General features: G+C 43.4%; 1 protein-coding gene across 1 annotated transcript in view; it reads right to left on the bottom strand.

Moving 5' to 3' along the window:
* PAPPA (pappalysin 1) overlaps nucleotides 1-21,520 on the bottom strand; it is a 320,719-nt gene that overhangs the window by 89,097 nt on the left and 210,102 nt on the right. The window contains exon 10 of the mRNA XM_073600688.1: nucleotides 8,180-8,373. Within this exon, the coding sequence (XP_073456789.1) occupies nucleotides 8,180-8,373 (194 nt within the window). The remainder of the gene's footprint in view (nucleotides 1-8,179; nucleotides 8,374-21,520) is intronic.

Raw genomic sequence — 21,520 nt, 5'->3', positions numbered from 1 at the left:
ATCCCCAACTGTCTACGCTATTTTCTGCTATTTTCACCCACCCCCCCACTGTTAACATTATGTACTTGTACTCTGGCAACTCTTCCCACACTGTCCATACTATATTCTCTGGTTCTCTCCCCAGGGTTCTGCCTCTACTATATTATCTAGCAGCTCTTCCCTCACTGTCCACACTATTTTCACTGGTAAACAACCCCCCACTCCTCCCCCCACACTGTCCACACTATTTTCACTGGTAAACAACCCCCCACTCCTCCCCCCACACTGTCCACACTATTTTACTTAGTAGAGCTCCCCCTACTGTCCACATTGTGTTCTCTGGCAGTTCATACCTAACTGTCCACAAAAAAAAAAAAAAAAAGGGTGTTTTCACATTAATCGGATTGGGTGTTCAAAGTGAAGAACGTGGGTTTGCTTTGCTCACTAAGTTTAGTGAACATTCTATACTCCATTACCAAATCACACCCATCATTTCTGACTGAGCACACTCATTGCATGACAGTTCCAATGTTACAAAAAGACTCCCCTCTCTTTCTATATAACCGTGAAACAAATTTCATTGTGTTTCTAAAGCTTGTCTTCCAAGTCTATTGAAATAGAAAATAAATTGCATCAATTTAACTCCACTTTTTCTATTTTGCAGAAATGAATGGTACGAAATTTGACTAACTCTTTCCATCAAACCATTAGGTTTTTGTTTTTTTTTACTGTCATCTAAAGGAAAATCTAGAGAGAGCAAAACTATTTCAATACTTTGAATCTTCTCTAGTCCTTAAATCAAACCTCTGACCGTTTCAGTCTCTGGTATTTGATGGTGGGATCGGTGGTTGGAAACTTTTATAATTTGCATTAGTTCAATGTTTGGCCCCCGCTAACATCAGTTTAGAACACTTAGAAAAGAGACAAATGATAGAATAACATTTTCACTTTGGGGTTAAAGGCTGACAAAAGCTTGGACCATGAATGTAGGGCCATTGAACGAAGGCATTGCGTTGTGTTGCGTTGGCCACTGCATGTGAAGATGTTCAAAGCACAATCCATCTCTGCGGGGGGGGGGGGGGGGGGCTGGGGAGGGTGCACATTGGCCTTTTTACTTTAGGTGAAAGTGGATATTGTCCCATTACTGGCAGGCAGCACTTTAAAGCTGGAGCATAGCCTACAGCAGTGATTCTCAAACAGGGTTCTACAGAACCCTAGGGTTCCCCCACAGGCTGCTAGGGGCTCATTGAGCTCTGGCTGATTAACCTCCCATTTCATGATGTTTGCATGGTTCCAGGCTAACATCGCTCAGCAAAGCCAGCAGTGTTGCACCAATTATTTTTCAAGCTATCTGTAAGGGTGGCATTCTGACAGGGACTTTCTTCTCACTGATCGCCAATGCAATGGGCAGTCTTCCCACTGATCACCAATGTAAGGAACATTCTTCCCTCTGATCACCAATGTAAGGAACATTCTTCCCTCTGATCACCAATGTAAGGAACATTCTTCTCACTGATCACCAATGTAAGGGACATTCTTCTCACTGATCACCAATGTAAGGAGCATTCTTCTCACTGATCACCAATGTAAGGAACATTCTTCTCACTGATCACCAATGTAAGGAACATTCTTCTCACTGATCACCAATGTAAGGAACATTCTTCTCACTGATCACCAATGTAAGGAACATTCTTCCCACTGATCACCAATGTAAGGGGCTTTTTTCTTACTGATCACCAATGTAAGAAGCCTTCTTCCCATGGACCACCAATTTAAGGGGTATCCTTCCCACTTACCACCAATATAGGGGGTATTCTTCCCTCTGACCGCCAATGTAAGAGGCATTCTTCCTTCTGACCACCAATGTAAGGGAAATTCTTCCCACTCACCACTAATGTAAGGAACATTCTTCTCACTGACCACAAAAGTAAGGGCGTTCTTCCCACTGATCACCAATGTAAGGAACATTCTTCTCACTGATCACCAATGTAAGGAACATTCTTCTCACTGATCACCAATGTAAAGAACATTCTTCTCACTGATCACCAATGTAAGGAACATTCTTCCCACTGATCACCAATGTAAGGAACATTCTTCCCACTGATCACCAATGTAAGGGACATTCTTTCCTCTGACCACCAATGTAAGGAACATTCTTCCCACTGATCACCAATGTAAGGAACATTCTTCCCACTGATCACCAATGTAAGGGACATTCTTCCCACTGACCACCAATTTAAGGGGTCTTCTTCTCATTGACCACCAATGTAAGGAACATTCTTCCCACTGATCACCAATGTAAGGAACATTCTTCCCACTGATCACCAATGTAAGGGACATTCTTCCCACTGACCACCAATTTAAGGGGTCTTCTTCTCATTGACCACCAATGTAAGGGACATTCTTCCCACTGATCACCAATGTAAGGGGTGTTATTCCCACTGATCACCATTGTAAGGAGAATTCTTTCCACTGACCATCAATGTGGAGGACCTTCTTTTCAATAACCACCAATGTAAGGGGCATTCTTTCCACTGAAAACCAACGTGAGGGGCATTCAAGAGTACCATGAGACCTAGTCTGGAGAGTCTTTTTAATGTGAATATATGGAGGTCGTCCCCATTACCATTACTCTTTCTGTGATTTACAAAAGAAAAATATTACCATTTTGTTAATTCAGCTAACCTTAAATATGAGAACTACATTGGATTGTTTTAACATTTTCAAAGAACAAGGCAAGACTCAAACATCCTTTGGCAACGTTCGTGACTAGCACAATTTCCTGCTATTAGACTTTTCACTACTTTGTTTCTGTCAGAATCTGCCCTTTAATATGTGTCCCAAGTGAGGCTTATTAAGGAATTTTACAAGCCTGCATATCCTAGTTTTCCCTTTTTTTTTTTTTCTTGTCACTGTACTACGGCCCAGAATACAGAAAAGCTTCGCCCCTATTTATGAATGGATGGTGGCTCATCCATAAGACAGCAAGATTTTCCTTTTCATTCTCACTTCATTAAAGGGTTGTTGCTACAACACAACAAACTCAACAACTAACCTGCAGATTACAAAACACTCGAGATTCCTTAGTTAATTGTCGGTGGGGATTTGTGAATGAGGACCGAAAGGGAAACTTTGAATAGAAGGTCTCAATTTCTCGGCAGAATATCAGTGGTTGGTAGAGCGTTGTACTGTGAAAGCCATTGGTAATTGCAGTATAAGGGAAACCTTTCATTAGCTGACGAGTCAATAAAGATGCAAATGTTTTATTGGAATGCCTGGATCTTTAAAAATGGTTGTAAACCTCTGAATTGAAAAATGAACAAAGCACTTCCTTCTATAGTGTGTAGTAGCCTCAATCCAAAACACTTCAACTGCGATTTCTGTCTGCGGTCTGCTTCCTCTGCTATCTTAATGAGTCACTTGTGACACGTATGCCGATTCCAAGAGACCCAGGGGGATGGGGGGAAAGGAGCTCCAGCACACAAAAAAAGGAGAAAGGCTGGTGCCATGGAAGTCGGCTAAAACATTGTTTTTTTATTGCATGTGAACAACAGTCAAAAAGAAATCCGTGTTTCGTCCATCAGGCCTTGAGCCACGACTAAGGCCTGAAGGCCGAAACACGTTGGATTCCTTTTTGACTGTTGTTCAAATATAATAATATAGTACAAATGTGCTATACAAATACATTATACAATTATAAAGTGCAAATAAATGTGCATTCTCATGCAAACATGCACAGCTGAGGTTGTCAATCACAGCCTGTTGCTGGAGCTGGAACAGGTGCATCCGAGCTACTACCTCCTGTGCAATGCCTGGTGAGCCTCAAGATCACAGCACTCAGCCTGTGAAGTCTCTGTAAACCTCCATATAGTCCATGCAAAAAAAAAGAAAGGCTGGTGCCATGGAAGTCGGCTAAAAAATTGTTTCATTATTGCATGTGAACAACAGTCAAAAAGAAAGCCAACGCGTTTCGTCCATCAGGCCTTGAGCCACGACGAAGGCCTGTAGGCCGAAACACGTTGGATTTCTTTCCTTTGGTATCAGTGAAAGGAATAGTGCCCCATCATTGGTATCAGTGGGAGGAATAATGCCCCATCATTGGTGTCAGTGGGAGGAATAGTGCCTCAAATCAGTGGGAGGAACATTGCCTCAAGGGCCAAATAAAGGCAAGCAAAGGGCCACATCTGCCCCCCCAGGCTGCAGTTTGGAACCACTGCTTTAATGGAAAGCAAAACAGACTATAATAAATAAATATATAAAATATAAAGCGTCAATACACAAATTATGATCAAATATCAAATCAAAAGATAAAAAAAAAAAAATACAAAGAACACTTTGGAAAAATGAAAGTACTCTAAATAAATTGCTCTCCAAAAATAAAATCAGAAACTAAAAAAACTAATTTTAAAAAGTAGATTTTTTTTTCTAACAGTCTTCATCCAAGCAGCTCAGTTAATGAAATGTGGGGTTTTTGATACGGCAAAAGTTAGCAGTAAAATCAATTTTGACAACATCATTCGGTTCATCCCTACTCAAAAGCCCTGCCGAGATAATGTTCTCCACAAGGTCAACATCTTGATAAAAAGCAAACTATTCCATACTACTAGGACTGCAGCTAACCTCCCCCTTTCCATGGCCTCTGCTACACCATTTCCCTCCATTTCTGCCTCTCCCACATGGCATGGCCACCACGTTCCCCTGGCTCTTGGCCACCAGTCTCCTGTGGTTTGGCCTTCAAGTCCTCAACTGAGTCATCTAACCCTGCCATGCTCTTAGCTTGCATCCTCTCTTCCTGTCCTCATCGGCAAGCACATTTTTCGGATGACTTAGGAAACCCTCTACAAGTTCCTCTTCCTCTGTTTTTTCAATTTAGATTCTGCTAGTGAAGGTAAAAATATTTCCGCCTTGCCAGACTTCACTAAATGATCACTTTGATGGCTAAACTTCAATCCACGATAAACCAACCCAAAAAAAAAAAAAGATTAAAGGGAAGCAGAATTTTTTTCAAAGTCCAATGAAATGAAAATGTCTTTTTTTTTTCTTTTAAGCTTCCTAAATATGTCCTATGATATGAAAACTGAATCCAGGAGATGGACTTTTGCCCGAAAATCAAAGACAAGAACATTTTTTTTTATCAGAATGTAAGAAAAGAACCACCAGGAATGAGGAATCGACATTATTTATGGGTTTAAACTCAATTCACAGAAGGAAATAAATAATGAAATGCATGCGGTAATTAAGTAGTGATCAAGGCATGCGGTATTTATGGAATGTGTACTGGTTGATAAGGGCCGGACAGCCGCAGGGTCGTCCTTAACAACCAGTAAACAACATGGTTGTTAAGGAGCGGGCAGCCGCTGGCATCCTTCACAACCAATGAGTCATCAGCTATGGAAAATGGAAATGGATAGGCAATGGAAAATTAAGAAAAAATAAAACAAAAAAAAATGTGGAGTCCCTCCCAATCCATACTAGGCTCTTCAGGTCTGGTATGGATTTTGAAGGGATCTCAAATGCCGAAATAAGGGGAAAAAAGGGTGTGGTGTCCCCTTCAAAATCCATACCGAACCTATATCCGAGCATGCAGTCTGGCAGGTCAGAAAAGGAGGGAGGGATGAGCGAGCGCACCCCCCCCAACCATACCAGGCCACATACCCTCAACATGAGGAGGAGGAGTGTGGAGGAGTGTTTTGGGGCAGGGAGGGGGCTGTTTGCCTGCCTTGTTACAGTGCCTTGACCTTTACCTTTACCTGATCCCCACCAGCTGATTCAGATTTCCTTTTTATTGACCACAGACCTCCTTCACAACCAATAAGTCATCAGCTATAGAAAATGGAAATGGAATGGGCAATGGAAAAATAAGAAAAAAAATAGCGTGGGGTGCCTCCCAATCCATACTTCATGTCTGGTATGGATTTTGAGGGGTAACCCCAATGCCAAAATGAGAAAAAAAGGGTGTATTATCCCCTCCAAAAGCCATACCGGACCTATATTCGAGCATGCAGTCTGGAAGGTCACGAACAGAGGGGGGAAGAGCGCACCACCCCCTCCCCCCTAATACCAGGCCACGTACCCTCAACATGGAGGGGTGCTTTGGGCAGGGAGGGGGCTGTTTACCTGCCTTGTTACAGTGCCTTGACCTTTACCTTCACCTGATCCCCACCAGCTGATTTGGATTTCCTTGTTATTGACCTCAGACCTCCTTCACAAACAATGAGTCATCAGCTATGGAAAATGGAAATGGAATGGGCAATGGAAAATTAAGTAAAAAAAATGGCGTGGGGTCCTTCCCAATCCATACTTCATGTCTGGTATGGATTTTGAGGGGAACCCCAATGCCAAAATGAGAAAAAAAAGGGTGTATTATTCCCTCCAAAATCCATACCAGACCTATATCCGAGCATGCAGTCTGGAAGGTCACGAACAGAGGGGGGATGAGCGCACCACCCCCTCCCCCCTAATACCAGGCCACGTACCCTCAACATGGAGGGGTGCTTTGGGGCAGGGAGGGGGCTGTTTACCTGCCTTGTTACAGTGCCTTGACCTTTACCTTCACCTGATCCCCACCAGCTGATTTGGATTTCCTTGTTATTGACCTCAGACCTCCTTCACAAACAATGAGTCATCAGCTATGGAAAATGGAATGGGCAATGGAAAATTAAGTTAAAAAAAATGGCGTGGGGTCCTTCCCAATCCATACTTCATGTCTGGTATGGATTTTGAGGGGAACCCCAATGTCAAAATGAGAAAAAAAAGGGTGTATTATTCCCTCCAAAATCCATACCAGATCTATATCTGAACATACAGTCTGGAAGGTCAGGAAAGGAGGGGGGATGAGCAAACCATACCAGGCCACGTACCCCTCAACATGGAGGGGTGCTTTGGGGCAGCAGGGAGGGGGCTGTTTGCCTGCCTTGTTATGGTGCCTTGACCTTTAATGGTTCCCCGTTCTGCCAGCTAATTTGGATTTCCTTGTTATTGACCTCAGATTGGACTACTCTCTGAAGTCAGCCTGCCTTTTGGCCACGGATCTGACCCTGACTACTCTCCGAACATTGGCTGACCTGAACCTGGACTACCTAGACCACCCTGCCTGTCTGCCAACCACAAGTACCTGTTTGCTGTGCTTAGCTCGCACCTGCCACGGCGTGGTAGCCAGGCACAATAGCTTAGTGCAAGGGTCTCCAAAATTTCTAAACACTGTCTTTCAGACTTTAAAGGGGTCAGACTATGACCAGTGGGAATAGAAAATGCCCCACCATTGGTTTTCTTGGGGGTAGAAACAGCACCTCATCATTGGTGTCTGTGGGAGGTATAGTGCCCCACCACTGGTGTCAAGGGGAGGAATGATGCCCTAACATTATTGTCAGTTGTGAATGGAATTGTGCCCCTAGGGCTGGATAGAGGCAAGCAGAGGGCCACATCCAGCCCAAGAGCCGCAGTTTTGGAGACCACTGGCTTAGTATAAAAGATCTGGGGGCAACCGAGTACGAATAAGCCCGCTTGATTTATGGGAATTGAAGAAGAACACAGAGCCAGCTATAGTGCCTGACCACCAACGCTAGGAGTAGGAGTGACACCCCCCGTCCCTCTAGCACCCATTAGAGTCCTCATATAAATGCATTTACTGATATAGACCTATGACTCATTGAATCCATTGGATACCAAATATGCAATGTAATAGTGGAATGGAGATTTTGTCTACACGTTTTCTGGAGCACAGTAAGGACTACTTTTTCATGACTGTAATCTGTACTGGAGTGTGGGCGCTAAAAAATCCCACAAAGGGCGAGCACAGGGGCACAAAAAAAAAGAAGAACCCAGTTCACCCAGGTCAACAATGTCTTCCCCTATTTTTTTAAACAACATAATGAAGAGCTTAAAGATAGGTGGTACCCAGAGTTGAGTTACATAGTTCTATGGGTTCAAAACAGACACCATCTAGTTCAACCAATAGAAATCCAATCCACATACAGAACCCTGGAGGTTGATCCAGAGGAAGGCAAAACAAACAATCCCTACAAAGTATGGTCCAATTTGCTCTAGTGGGGGAAAAAAAAATTCTTTATAGTCCCGCGAGGGCAATCAAATATTTTAATCAAATGGTGAGAGCATCCTAGAAATACAAAGTACCATGCAAATGCAGGATTATGTTCTTAGGTCAATGAAACAAGTATCAAAGCATCCTATATATTCCTACCTGGGAGGCTGCAGGCTGGCCCTTGACTACCCACCCTGGGCAATCTTCATCATGATGTGAAACTGTAACATTTGAAGCCCACTGGTCCACAAAGCCATTCGGAGTGTAGACCCCGCAGTCTTTAATGCTGGTCATCCTCTCGAATTCTTCACAGACTCCATCGCCATCGTGGTGATAGCACCTGCTGGGTTCATCTGCAAAGGCAAAACAAATCTGGTGATTTCCTTAAAATAGCACTAACTTTCTAGCATTTCTTAAAACTTTCACTTTTAGCGTTAGCTTCCAGGCCTGCGCCTGGGAAAAAGAAAGACTTGGAGGCATCTACATTAAATAATCTTTACAATCTATACGATCGGGAAATTCATTGAACATGACAAGCATGAAAAAAATTGAACACCTTCGAAGATATAATTGCATTATACCCACCCAGTACTAACACCCTGTTATTAAATTTCTTTTATTTGAAAGGACACTGTAAGTTAGATAACTAGGAACAGTTTTTTTTGTTCCCCGTGACTAAGATCTGGGGGGGGGGGAGCGAAACGCATTGGAGTCGTAGCCCCAACTTCCCACTGACCACCAATGTAGGGGCATTCTTCCCAATGATCACCAATATAAGGAACATTCTTCCCACTGACCACCAATGTAAGGAACATTCTTCCTACTGACCACCAATGTAAGGAACATTCTTCTCACTGATCACCAATGTAAGGAGCATTCTTCCCACTGACCACCAATGTAAGGAGCATTCTTCCCACTGACCACCAATGTAAGGACCATTCTTCCCACTGACCACCAATGTAAGGAACATTCTTCCGATTGACAACCAATGTAAGGAACATTCTTCATATTGATCACCAATGGAAGAAGCATTTTTCCCACTGACCACCAATGTAAGGGACATGCTTCTCAAAGACCAATAGGAGGAACATTCTTCCCACTGATCACCAATGTAAGGGACATTCTTCTCACTGAATGTAATGAAGATTCTTCCCACTGATCACCAATGTAAGGGACATTCTTCTCACTGATCACCAATGTAAGGAACATTCTTCTCACTGATCACCAATGTAAGGAACATTCTTCTCACTGATCACCAATGTAATGAAGATTCTTCCCACTGATCACCAATGTAAGGAGCATTCTTCTCACTGATCACCAATGTAAGGAGCATTCTTCCCACTGATCACCAATGTAAGGAACATTCTTCTCACTGATCACCAATGTAAGGAACATTCTTCCCACTGATCACCAATGTAAGGAACATTCTTCTCACTGATCACCAATGTAAGGTTCATTCTTCCCACTGATCACCAATGTAAGGAACATTCTTCTCACTGATCATCACATTAAAGCCACGTACACACTAGCGGAATGTCTGACAGAAAAAGTCATCGTATATACCGATCATGTGTAGACCTCATCTGACTTTTTTTTTTCAAAAAATCTGATGGACCTAGAAATGGAACATGTTCTAAATATTTCCGACGGACCCAATTCCTATTGGGAAAACCGACCGTCTGTATGGTGGTCCGACGGACCAAAAAAGACGCATGCTCTGAAGCAAGTACGAGACGGAAGCTATTGGCTACTGGCTATTGAACTTCCTTTTTCTAGTCCCGTCGTAAGTGTTGTACATCACCGTGTTCTGGACGGTCGGACTTTGGGTTGACCGTGTGTAGGCAAGACCGCTTGAATGGAATTCCGTCAGAGTTCTGTCGGAGAAACCTTCGGAGTTTATTTCGACGGCAAAACCGGTCGCATACGTATCATGAGTTGTAGACATAATATTTTTTAGCAGGGGGTCTCTGAGACCGGAAAGGTATTTGAAGGGTTCCTCTGTGTTGAAAAGGGTGGGAAAGGCTGGCCAAGTTCCTGTTATTTGGCTTCAAATATAAAAAAAAAAAGGATAAAAGAATTTCGTTTTCACACTCAAGCAATCACTCCTCCACTGATTATATACATCTGTACGAAAAAAATAAAGGGGCCCTTTTTTCTGGGTCTGTTTCTTCAGGAAAAGTTCCAACAACAACACGTTCCTCCATCACTATCAATCCGAGAGAAAGAAAATATGCGCTCGCATTGTCTCGGATATTGAAATTCTTCGAATAGATTTGAGCCCTCAGAATAACTCTTGGATGTTTTCTACTGATCTTCCTTACTGCAGTGGTGCCTGCGGAGTTATTGGCAGAACGACTGTCATTGGTTGCTCTCACGTAGAGTAGAGTTATGGGCAAAATTAAAAATAATATACTGTTTATGCCGCAGTCTGTTCGTTGTATTACAGGCTCATGCATGCGGGGATACTGACACTCCAGTTTAAAAGGTTAGTTCACCTTTACCAAAAAACTGCCGATGCTGGTTTGACTTAAGTTGGATAATGCCCTTGCTATAGGCCAGTGATGGTGAACCTTGGCACCCCAGATGTTTTGGAACTGCATTTCCCATGATGCTCAACTACACTGCAGAGTTCATGAGCATCATGGGAAATGTAGTTCCAAAACATCTGGGGTGCCAAGGTTCGCCATCACTGCTATAGACTATTTACGTACCTCCCAAATCCTTCCCGAAAAACTTCCCATCCTGTCCTGTTGTTTAGAAGTTGCTAAGACACTCCCAGCTGATTCTAACCCCCTTGCATGCGCTCTCTTAGCTCGGAGTTTAGCGATGCTGTGACGGAGGAGATAGTTGACCACGCATGTTTGAGAGCTCGCTTCTGTGATGGTGGGGGGAGGGGGTGAGCAGTAATGGCTGGGACGGTCCTAGCAAAGTCTTACCGACATAGCAGGACAGGAAGATGCCACCTCTGGGGGGTTTTTTGGCCAGTATTCAGGAGATACGTAAAAAGCCCACACCTACAGCAAGGGCATTACCTTAGTCAAAGTTGCACCATTTGTTTTTATCTACAGGTGCCCCTTACCCGCATAGGCAGTTTTTTGGTAAAGGTGAACTAGCCCTTATCTCCACACAAGGAAAATGATGGGACACTTTTCCTCCCACTGATACCAATGATGGGGCGCTTTTCCTCCCAATGATACCAATGATGGAGCAATATTCCTACAACTTATACCAATGATGGGACACTATTCCTCCCACTGATACCAATGATGGGGCACTATTCCTTCCACTGATACCAATGATGGGACACTATTCCTTCCACTGATACCAATGATGGGGCACTATTCCTCCCACTGATACCAATGATGGGACACTATTCCTTCCACTGATATCAATGATGGGGCACTATTCCTTACACTGATACCAATGATGGGGCACTATTCCTCACACTGATATCAATGATGTGGCACTTTTGCTCTCAATGATACCAATGATGGGGCAATTTTCCTTCCACTTATACCAATGATGGGGCACTATTCCTCCCATTGACACCAACAATTGGACACTATTCCTTCCACTATAACCAATGACGGGGCGCTATTCTTCCCACTGATACCAATTATGGGGCACTATTCCTCCCACTGATGCCAATGATGGGGCGCTTTTCCTCTCAATGATACCAATGATGGGGCAATTTTCCTTTCACTTATACCAATGATGGGGCTTTATTCCTCCCACTGATACCAGTGATGGGACACTATTCCTCCCACTAATACCAATGATGGGACACTATTCCTCCCACTGATACCAATGGTGGGACACTATTCCTCCCACTAATATGAATGATGGGACACTATTCCTCCCACTGATACCAATGATGGGACACTATTTCTCCCACTGACACCAATGATGGGGCACTATTCCTCCCACAGATACTAATGATGGGGCACTATTCCTCCCACTGATACCAATGATGGGGCATCATTCCTCCCACTAATACCAATTATGCAGCACTTTTCCGTCCGCTAAAACCAATGATGAATGGGCAGTATTTACTCCCTCGGATGCCAGGGCATTTTTTACTCCCAATGGCCACAGTCTGACCCCCCTAAAGCCTGAAGGACAGTAAAATGGCCCGTTAATGAAAAAAGTTTGGAGCCCCCCTGATATAAGGCATTATGGGGAGACCCACCAAGAACTGAAAGTTATACAATTGGAGGTAATCGTTCTGACAAAGACCACCAAATCTTCAAAAAAAAAAAATGTAGATGACTTTGCCAGAAGATTAGACAAACAAACGAAATAGTAACATGGTTGGTTATTACCTATTCAATTTAACAAGAAAAATGAAAGTCTTAACATTTAATTTTCTTTTATTTATGTTGTTTAAATTATTATTATATATATTGTTTTGCGTTCTTCTCTGGATTTTCTTTCTGGACGTTTTGCTGTACAATTGTGAAAATTCAACATAAATTTTGCACAAAAAAAAATCGAAATCTCTCTGATCTGCAAGTGGCCTTTTTGTGTCCATATTCATAAGCTCTAACAACAGCGATAGGAATGGGAACTTAAAATGTAATTTATATGCTGAATAAATCATTATAGGTATTAATCACGCACACAGCTGCCAGAATAAATCTTTTTTTTTCGCTTTAGCAGGCCTTTAAGAAGGCTGACATTTGATCTCCTTGCGTTCTGTTAATACCATGTACTCCGTAGAGTCCCTCAACGTGCCTCAGAAGAACTTTCTTCTAAATGGGTCATCTTAATTTGTTTTATCTCTGCTGGCGCATACCTAGCATTCCTGCTCACCCCACCTGCATCCATTCTCCTGTACACAAACAGCCGGCTCTAGTCTATAGCATACGGCATTAGCAATTCTCCGTCTCAAATTTAATACCACACAAATGTTACAGGCTCATCCTCCTATACATTAACATGTGGACTGCAATCAATCAAGGATACATCAAGAAGCCAACCTTTCCTACGACACTAACGATATACACTATATTGCCAAAAGTATTGGGGTGCCTGCTTTACCTTTACACGTACCTGAGCTTTAAGAGCACCCCAGTCTTATTCCGTAGGGTTCAATATTGAGTTGGCCCACTCCTTTGCAGTTATAATGGCTTCAACTCTTCTGGGAAGGCTGTCCACTGACAATTTCATGCTGCCAACTTTGTGGGAACAGTTTGGGGACGGCCCCTTTCTGTTCCAACATGAATGCGCCCCAGTGCACAAAGCAAGGTCCATAAAGACGTGGATGAGTGAGATTGGGGTGGGGTGGGGAAACTCGACTTGCCTGCACCTCATCCCAGTAGAACACCTTCTCGAGTAGAAGGCCTTCTCGTCAAACATCAGTGCCTGACCTTACAAATGCGCTTCTGGAAGAATGGTCAAACATTTTCATAGACACACTCCTAAACCTTGTGCACAGCCTTCCTTGGGGTGGAGGAACTTGAGTGGCCGCAGTCTCCCCTCTAATTCATCCCAAAGGTGTTCTATCGGGTTGAGGTCAGGACTCAATATTGAGTCCTGGGTCAGGGTTCAATATTGAATTGGCCCACCCCTTTGCAGCTATAACAGCTTCAACTCTTCTGGGAAGGCCGTCCATAAGGTTTAGGAGTGTGTCTATGGGAATGTTTGACCATTCTTCCAGAAGCGCATTTGTGAGGTCAGGCACTGATGATGTCGAGAAGGCCTGGCTCTCAGTCTCCGCTCAAATTCATCCCAAAGGTGTTCTATAGGGTTGAGATCAGGGCTCTGTGCAGGCCAGTCAAGTTCCTCCACCCAAAACTCGCTCATCCATGTCTTTATGGACCTCGCTTTGTGCACTGGTGCGCAGTCATGTTGGAACAAGAAGGGGACATCCCCAAACTGTTCCCACAAAGTTGGAAGCATGAAATTGTCCAAAATGTCTTGGTATGCTGACGCCTTAAGAGTTCCTTTCACTGGAACTAAGGGGCCAAGCCTAACCCCTGAAAAACAACCCAACACCATAATCCCCCCTCCACCAAATGATATTGTAGAGTGCAGAAAGCCCCAAAGGTCCATAAAGACATGGATGAGCGAGTTTGGGGTGGAGGAACTTGGCTTGGCCTTCTTTTTCCAGTGAAGGGAACTTATAAGGCATCAGCATACCAAGACTTTTTGGACAATTTCATGCTCCCTTTGTGAGAACAGTTTGGGGATGGCCCCTTCTTGTACCAACACGACTGCGCACCAGTGCACAAAGCAAGGTCCATAAAGAACACCTTTGGGATGCATTAGAGCGGAGACTGCGAGCCAGGCTTTCTTGTCTAACATCAGTGCAAATCACAAATGCTCTTCTGGAAGAATGGTCAAACATTCCCATAGACACACTCGTAAACCTTGTGGACGGCCTTCCCAGAAGAGTTGAAGCTGTTATAGCTGCAAAGGGTGGGCCAACTCAACATTGAACCTTACGGACTAAGACTGGGATGCCATTAAAGTTCATGTATATACTGTATACACAATGTGGTCCACTTTTTTATTTTTTATATAAGACTACATCCTGATAAACAAACAAGTCATCAATATCTGTTTAACATTAAAATACCTTCTCGCTGAGGTTCTAGCGCTAGCGTGCTCATGTGGTCCTACAACACAGATGATCAGTCTTTTTTACTTTTTTTTTTTTTTTTTTCCTCCTCCCTCTCTAAAAGCTTTGTGTTCTTGAAAGGCCAGGGCATCCTGACTTGAGCAAATGTACTTCTTGTTGTAGTATTATCTGATTAAAGCAATATTGAAGGAAAACACGGAAGATCTTAATTAATTTACAGTCACTAATGTCTACAAACTATCCTCAGGACGTAGCCAAGGCATAAGACAAACTGTACCTGTCAACAATAGAGACGGAAAAGGGTAGGGGAGGGGGCTGTACGCTAGGGGATTCTTAATCTTTACTTAGACGTTATCCAATTCAGAGTTGATGACCTTACAAAATTAAATAAAACCAATCTTTTTTTATTTGTCATGTCAATTTACTGAGGTTGGACATACTGTAGTATCTCTTTTTTTGTTTGTTTATACAACTACATTATATTCTAACACAACAAGAAGGACAGCGCACAATGGACAGCAGAGAAAATGTAATATTTTTTTTTTAATTAAATAGGAAAATAAATTAATATCACTTACAGTGCCTTGAAAAAGTATTCACACCCCTTGAAATGTTCCACATTTTGTCATGTTATTACCAAAAACGTAAACATAGCGTTTTGCCTTTAGGCCAAAAAGTTCAATTTTGGTCTCATCTGTCCAGAGCACCTTCTTCCACATGTTTTCTGTGTCCCCCACATGGCTTCTCACAAACTACAAACAGGACTTCTTATGACTTTCTTTCCCCAATGTCTTTCTTCTTGTCACTCTTCCATAAAGGGCAGATTTGTGGAGAACACGACTAATAGTTGTCCTGTGAACAGATTCTCCCACCTGAGCTGTGGATCTCTGCAGCTCCTCCAGAGTTACCATGGACCTCTTGGCTGCTTCTCTAATGAATGCTCTCCTTGCCCGGCCGGTCAGTTTAGGTGGACGGCCATGTCTTGGTAGGTTTGCAGTTGTGCCATATTCTTTTAATTTTCGGTTGATGGATTGAACAGAGCTCCGTGAGATGTTCAAAGATTGGGATATTTTTTTTAGAACCTAACCCTTGACCTGTCTGGTGTGTTCCTTGGCTTATTTACTTTTACTTATAAGACATCAGCATACCAAGACATTTTGGACAATTTCATGCTCCCAACTTTGTGGGAACAGTTTGGGGGACGGCCCCTTTCTGTTCCAACATGACTGCGCCCAAGTGCACAAAGCAAGGTCCATAAAGATGTGGATGAGCGAGATTGGGGTGGAGGAACTTGACTGACCTGCATCTCAACCCAGTAGAACACCTTTGGGATGAATTAGAGCGGAGACTGTGAGCCAGGCCTTCTCGTCCATGTCAGTGCCTGACCTCACAAATGCTCTTCAGGAAGAATGGTCAAATATTCCCATAGACACACTCCTAAACATTGTGGACAGCCCTCCCAGAAGAGTTGAAGCTGTTATAGCTGCAAAGGGTGGGCCAACTCAATATTGAACCCTACGGACTAAGACTGGGATGCCATTAAAGTCCATGTCCATGGAAAGGCAGGCGTCCCAATACTTTTGACTAAATAGTTTAGATCTGTACATTTTCTGTCCATCCAAGTTTTATTCTGTGTTGAGCCCTGATGAAGGGGGAGTGGTGCTGCCCCCTGAACGCCTTGGCTGTTTTTAGCCACAGCAAGTCTTCCCTTAAAGGTAATGTAGTGAAGGAGAGGTCTCTCAAGCCGCACATCGCTGCAAATCCACTAATAGAAACGTATGTGGCAGTCTCAGCCTCGGTTCCGGTGTGGACTCTCCTTCACTACATGCTGATGTTTGGAGCTAAGACAAGCTCCATTCCCGGCCGGCACTCCTAGCAGTTGGTGATTAATTGGGATACTTGTAGGAGCCTAAGCGGCACCCAACATTTGTACATAGGTTCCCTGAATGGTCACCCACGGTAGCTCAAACCATAGAAATACAGAAAGGAGCACCAGACCAAAACCAGATGAATAAGTCCAAACTAATTTTAATTGTTAAACAATTCATATAAAAACAGCCAAAACATTTTGGCTTCTTCAGGGCTCACCAAACTAGTTATATATATGAAAATTTTACCAAAATTTTCTTGGAATCTTTTTTGGGGTTTTGATCTGGCGAGAGATGAGCTAATAACTGTGCTACTTCTCTTTGTTCTGTTCAGTCACAGGCTGTGGGTGGGTCCAGGATGACCTGGGCTCAGAGGAAGTGAGTTGAATGATGCTGGATATCAGATAAGTGGCTTGAAAACAATTCCAGGTAGAGAAATTTCTGGATTGAAGGTAAATTTTACATCAAAAGCTTGTTTTGCAATTTTAAAGTGGTTCTTATGCTTAAGGATTTTTACCTTAATGCGCTCTCATTAACCCCTTTACCCTGGAGCCTCCTGTCCCTTTAATTAAAGGAGTTTCAGATGCCGGGAGGCAGGGTGGGGTTTAAGATCATGTGGCCGCCTCTTATCAGAGAAAGGCAAACAAACTGATAAGAGGCATGGAGGAACTCAGTTATGAGGAAAGATTACATAGTTACATAGTTACATAGTAGGTGAGGTTGAAAAAAGACACAAGTCCATCAAGTCCAACCTATGTGTGTGATTATGTGTCAGTATTACATTGTATATCCCTGTATGTGGGGGTCATTCAGGTGCTTATCTAATAGTTTCTTGAAGCTATCGATGCTCCCCGCTGAGACCACCGCCTGTGGAAGGGAATTCCACATCCTTGCCGCTCTTACATCTTGTTAAACTCTCTTCTGCGAAAAAGTTTTATTTCTATTGTAGGGTCACCAGTATGGTATTTGTATTTCGAAATCATATCCCCTCTCAAGCGTCTCTTCTCCAGAGAGAATAAGTTCTCGCAACCTTTCCTCATAACTAAGATCCTCCAGACCCTTTATTAGTTTTGTTGCCCTTCTTTGTACTTGCTCCATTTCCAGTACATCCTTTCTGAGGACTGGTGCCCAGAACTGTACAGTATACTCCAGGTGCGGCCGGACCAGAGTCTTGTAGAGTGGGAGAATTATCGTTTTATCTCTTGAGTTGATCCCCTTTTTAATGCCAATATTCTGTTTGCTTTGTTAGCAGCAGCTTGGCATTGCATTCCATTGCTGAGCCTATAATCTACTAGGACCCCCAGGTCCTTTTCCATCCTAGATTCCCCCAGAGGTTCTCCCCCCAGTGTATAGATTGCATTCATATTTTTGCCACCCAAATGCATTATTTTACATTTTTCTACATTGAACCCCATTTGCCATGTAGTTGCCCACCCCATTAATTTGTTCAGATCTTTTTGCAAGGTTTCCACATCCTGCGGAGAAGTTATTGCCCTGCTTAGCCTAATATCGTCTGCAAATACAGAGATTGAACTGTTTATCCCATCCTCCAGGTCGTTTAGGAACAAATTAAATAGGATTGGTCCCAGCACAGAACCCTGGGGAACCCCACTACCCACCCCTGACCATTCCGAGTACTCCCCATTTATCACCACCCTCTGAACACGCCCTTGTAGCCAGTTTTCAATCCATGTACTCACCCTATGGTCCATGCCAACGGACCTTATTTTGTACAGTAAACGTTTATGGGGAACTGTGTCAAATGCTTTTGCAAAATCCAGATACACCACGTCTACGGGTCTTCCTTTATCTAGATGGCAACTCACCTCCTCATAGAAGGTTAATAGATTGGTTTGGCAAGAACGATTCTTCATGAATCCATGCTGATTACTGCTAATGATACCGTTCTTATTACTAAAATCTTGTATATAGTCCCTTATCATCCCCTCTAAGAGTTTACATACTATTGATGTTAGGCTAACTGGTCTGTAATTTCCAGGGATGTATTTTGGGCCCTTTTTAAATATTGGTGCTACATTGGCTTTTCTCCAATCAGCTGGTACCATTCCAGTCAGTAGACTGTCTGTAAAAATTAGGAACAATGGTCTGGCAATCACTTGACTGAGTTCCCTAAGTACCCTCGGATGCAAGCCATCTGGTCCCGGTGATTTATTAATGTTAAGTTTCTCAAGTCTAATTTTAATTCTGTCCTCTGTTAACCATGGAGGTGCTTCCTGTGATGTGTCATGAGGATAAACACTGCAGTTTTGGTTACTGAAGCCCCCCGGTTCACTTGTGAAGACTGAGGAGAAGAATAAATTCAATACCTTCGCCATCTCCCCATCCTTTGTAACCAGATGTCCTTCCTCATTCTTTATGGGGCCAATATGGTCTGTCCTCCCTTTTTTACTGTTTACATACTTAAAGAATTTCTTGGGATTTTTTTTGCTCTCCTCCGCTATGTGTCTTTCATGTTCTATCTTAGCCATCCTAATTGCACCCTTACATTTCTTGTTGCATTCTTTATAAAGTCTGAATGCTGATGATGATCCCTCAACCTTGTATTTTTGGAAGGCCTTCTCCTTTGCTTTTATATGCATTTTTACATTGGAGTTAAGCCATCCAGGGCTTTTGTTCGCTCTTTTAAATTTAATACCCAATGGGATACATTGGTTAATGCCCTTATTTAATATGCTCTTAAAGCAAACCCATCTCTCCTCCGTATTCTTTGTTCCTAATATTTTATCCCAGTTTATGGCTTTTAGCAAGGTTTGTAGTTTGGGGAAGTTGGCTCTTTTGAAATTCAGTGTCAGATTAGATTAGATTCAGATTCAGATTAGAGGAACTGAATTTATTTTCTCTTGAGAAGAGGAGATTGAGGGGGGGATATGATCACCATGTACAAATATATAAGGTGGGGGGGTTAGATCACCATGTATAAATACATAAGAGGTCCATATAGTGAACTTGGTGTTGAGTTATTCACTTTAAGGTCATCACAGAGATCTGGGGGTGGGCCGAGCTGCTGTCTGTGTGTCTTATGGACATCCAGAGGCGGCTCAGGGGCAACCACGGACGAGTGTCCCCATAGCAAGCGGCTTGCTGTGGGGGCACTCGGTGGGAGGAAGGAGCCAAGAGCACTGCCGGGGGACCCAGAAATTGGAGGATCGAGGCGGCCCTGTGCAAACCATTTCACAGAGCAGGTAAGTATAACATGTTTGTTATTTTAAAGCAAAGACATTTTAAGGTTTACAATCACTTTGGGGTTGGAGTTACGATCTTTGGTTGGAGTACCACCACTGCTGGCAATTTCCAAAAAATGCCAGTTCTCCACATTAATTCAAGAGCCCCCATAGCTAACAGCCATAACGAGGACAAGTAACACCAGAAGACATAACCTGCTAGCACTTGCCTCTGCTAGTCCGAAAAAATGGTCATGGAATATATTGCATCATAGGTGTGATAAGACGACGCTAGGGATGCTGTCAATTTACCAGAGAGCAGTCCTGAAAGGAAAAAGTAAAGATAATCGTTCGGCTGAAAAATATGAAAGTGTTGAGACACGTATCCTGTTAGAAATACCTCTCCTACTCCTGAATATTAAAATCAGCAGAAAGTGCAGACATTGGCTACTAATATTAACGTGCATTCTACATTAAAATCTCTAGATGATGGGAAACAAATGGTTTGGCCTCACTGTGCACTGTCTCTTCAAACTGAAATGATTGGGCCCAAACAACACATTTCAGTATCATCTAGCCTTTTTTTGGTCTGTAGATATTGATATAGGCCATTGCTGATAAATTAGTTTCCTAACTGCAATCCCTCTAATAGAAGAGGCTTTATACTTACCTGACTGGTGGCCTGTGTCTTCTGCATTCCCTCCATTCCAGCCCTAAAGCTTTTGTAAGCCTCTTGGGCATCAAACAATTCCGGTGGTGTTGGGTGTCAGCTTCCCTTACCCCAGAATGTAGTTTTGTTCTCTGACCTCTATGTTACAACAGAAAGGACATGGTTGTCCTTACTGGTGGATTATGTCTCCTGCCTTTCCTCCATTCCAGCCCAGAAGCCTTTGTGAGCCTCTTTGGTATCCAACAATTCCAGAGGTATTTGGATTTCAGCTTCCTTTACCCCAGGCTGTGGTTCTGTTCTCTGACCTCCATGTTACTACAGGATAGACTTAGATTGCCATCACTGTAGATTTTCTAATTGGCTAGACAGGTCATGAGGTGGAGCATCTTCTAGGCATGTTTCCTGGAAGAGAATTCCGCTTCTTCAGGAGTATCTATTTTACTTATCTGTCATGGTCAGGGGTCAGGCTCGGAGACCAGTAGCCAAAGCCATAGAGAGGCTCTCACTGACCAGCTGGATAAGTACAGAAGCAGGTCACCCTGGCAGATGATGGTGGAGATGCGTTTCGCTGCATGTTAGTACCAGGTCATGGTCCTCAGGATCACACCACTCCAGGTAGTGAGCAAGCTGGGGTCCAGCAGTAGATAGAGCAGGCAGGCATCAAGCAGACGCGTAGTCATTAAACAATTCCAAGGTCAGGAACACGTGGTTAGTGGTTGGGATCATGCAGAAGCGTAGTTGAGGAACAAGCGAAAGGTTAAGTAGTAGTGGAGATAAGGAGAGCTGCATAGAGAGGCTCCCACCGACCAGCTGGATAAGTACAGAAGCAGGTCACCCTGGCAGATGCTGGTGGAGATGGGTTCTGCTGCATATTAGTACCAGGTCATGGTCCTCAGGATCGCCCCACTCCAGGATGTGAGCAAGCTGGGGTCCAGCAGTAGACAGAGCAGGCAGGCATCAAGCAGACGCGTAGTCAGTAAACAATTCCAAGGTCAGTAACACGTGGTTGCAGGTTGGGATTATGCAGAAGCGTAGTTGAGGAACAAGCGAAAGGTTGAGTAGTAGTGGAGATAAGGAGAGCTGCATAGAGAGGCTCCCACCGACCAGCTGGATAAGTACAGAAGCAGGTCACCCTGGCAGATGCTGGTGGAGATGGGTTTCGCTGCATGTTAGTACCAGGTCTTGGTCCTCAGGATC

This window comes from Aquarana catesbeiana, linkage group LG09, assembly GCF_042186555.1.
Source record: "Aquarana catesbeiana isolate 2022-GZ linkage group LG09, ASM4218655v1, whole genome shotgun sequence".
NCBI classification, from domain to species: Eukaryota; Metazoa; Chordata; class Amphibia; order Anura; family Ranidae; genus Aquarana; species Aquarana catesbeiana.
This window is presented reverse-complemented; position numbering and strand designations above follow the sequence as displayed.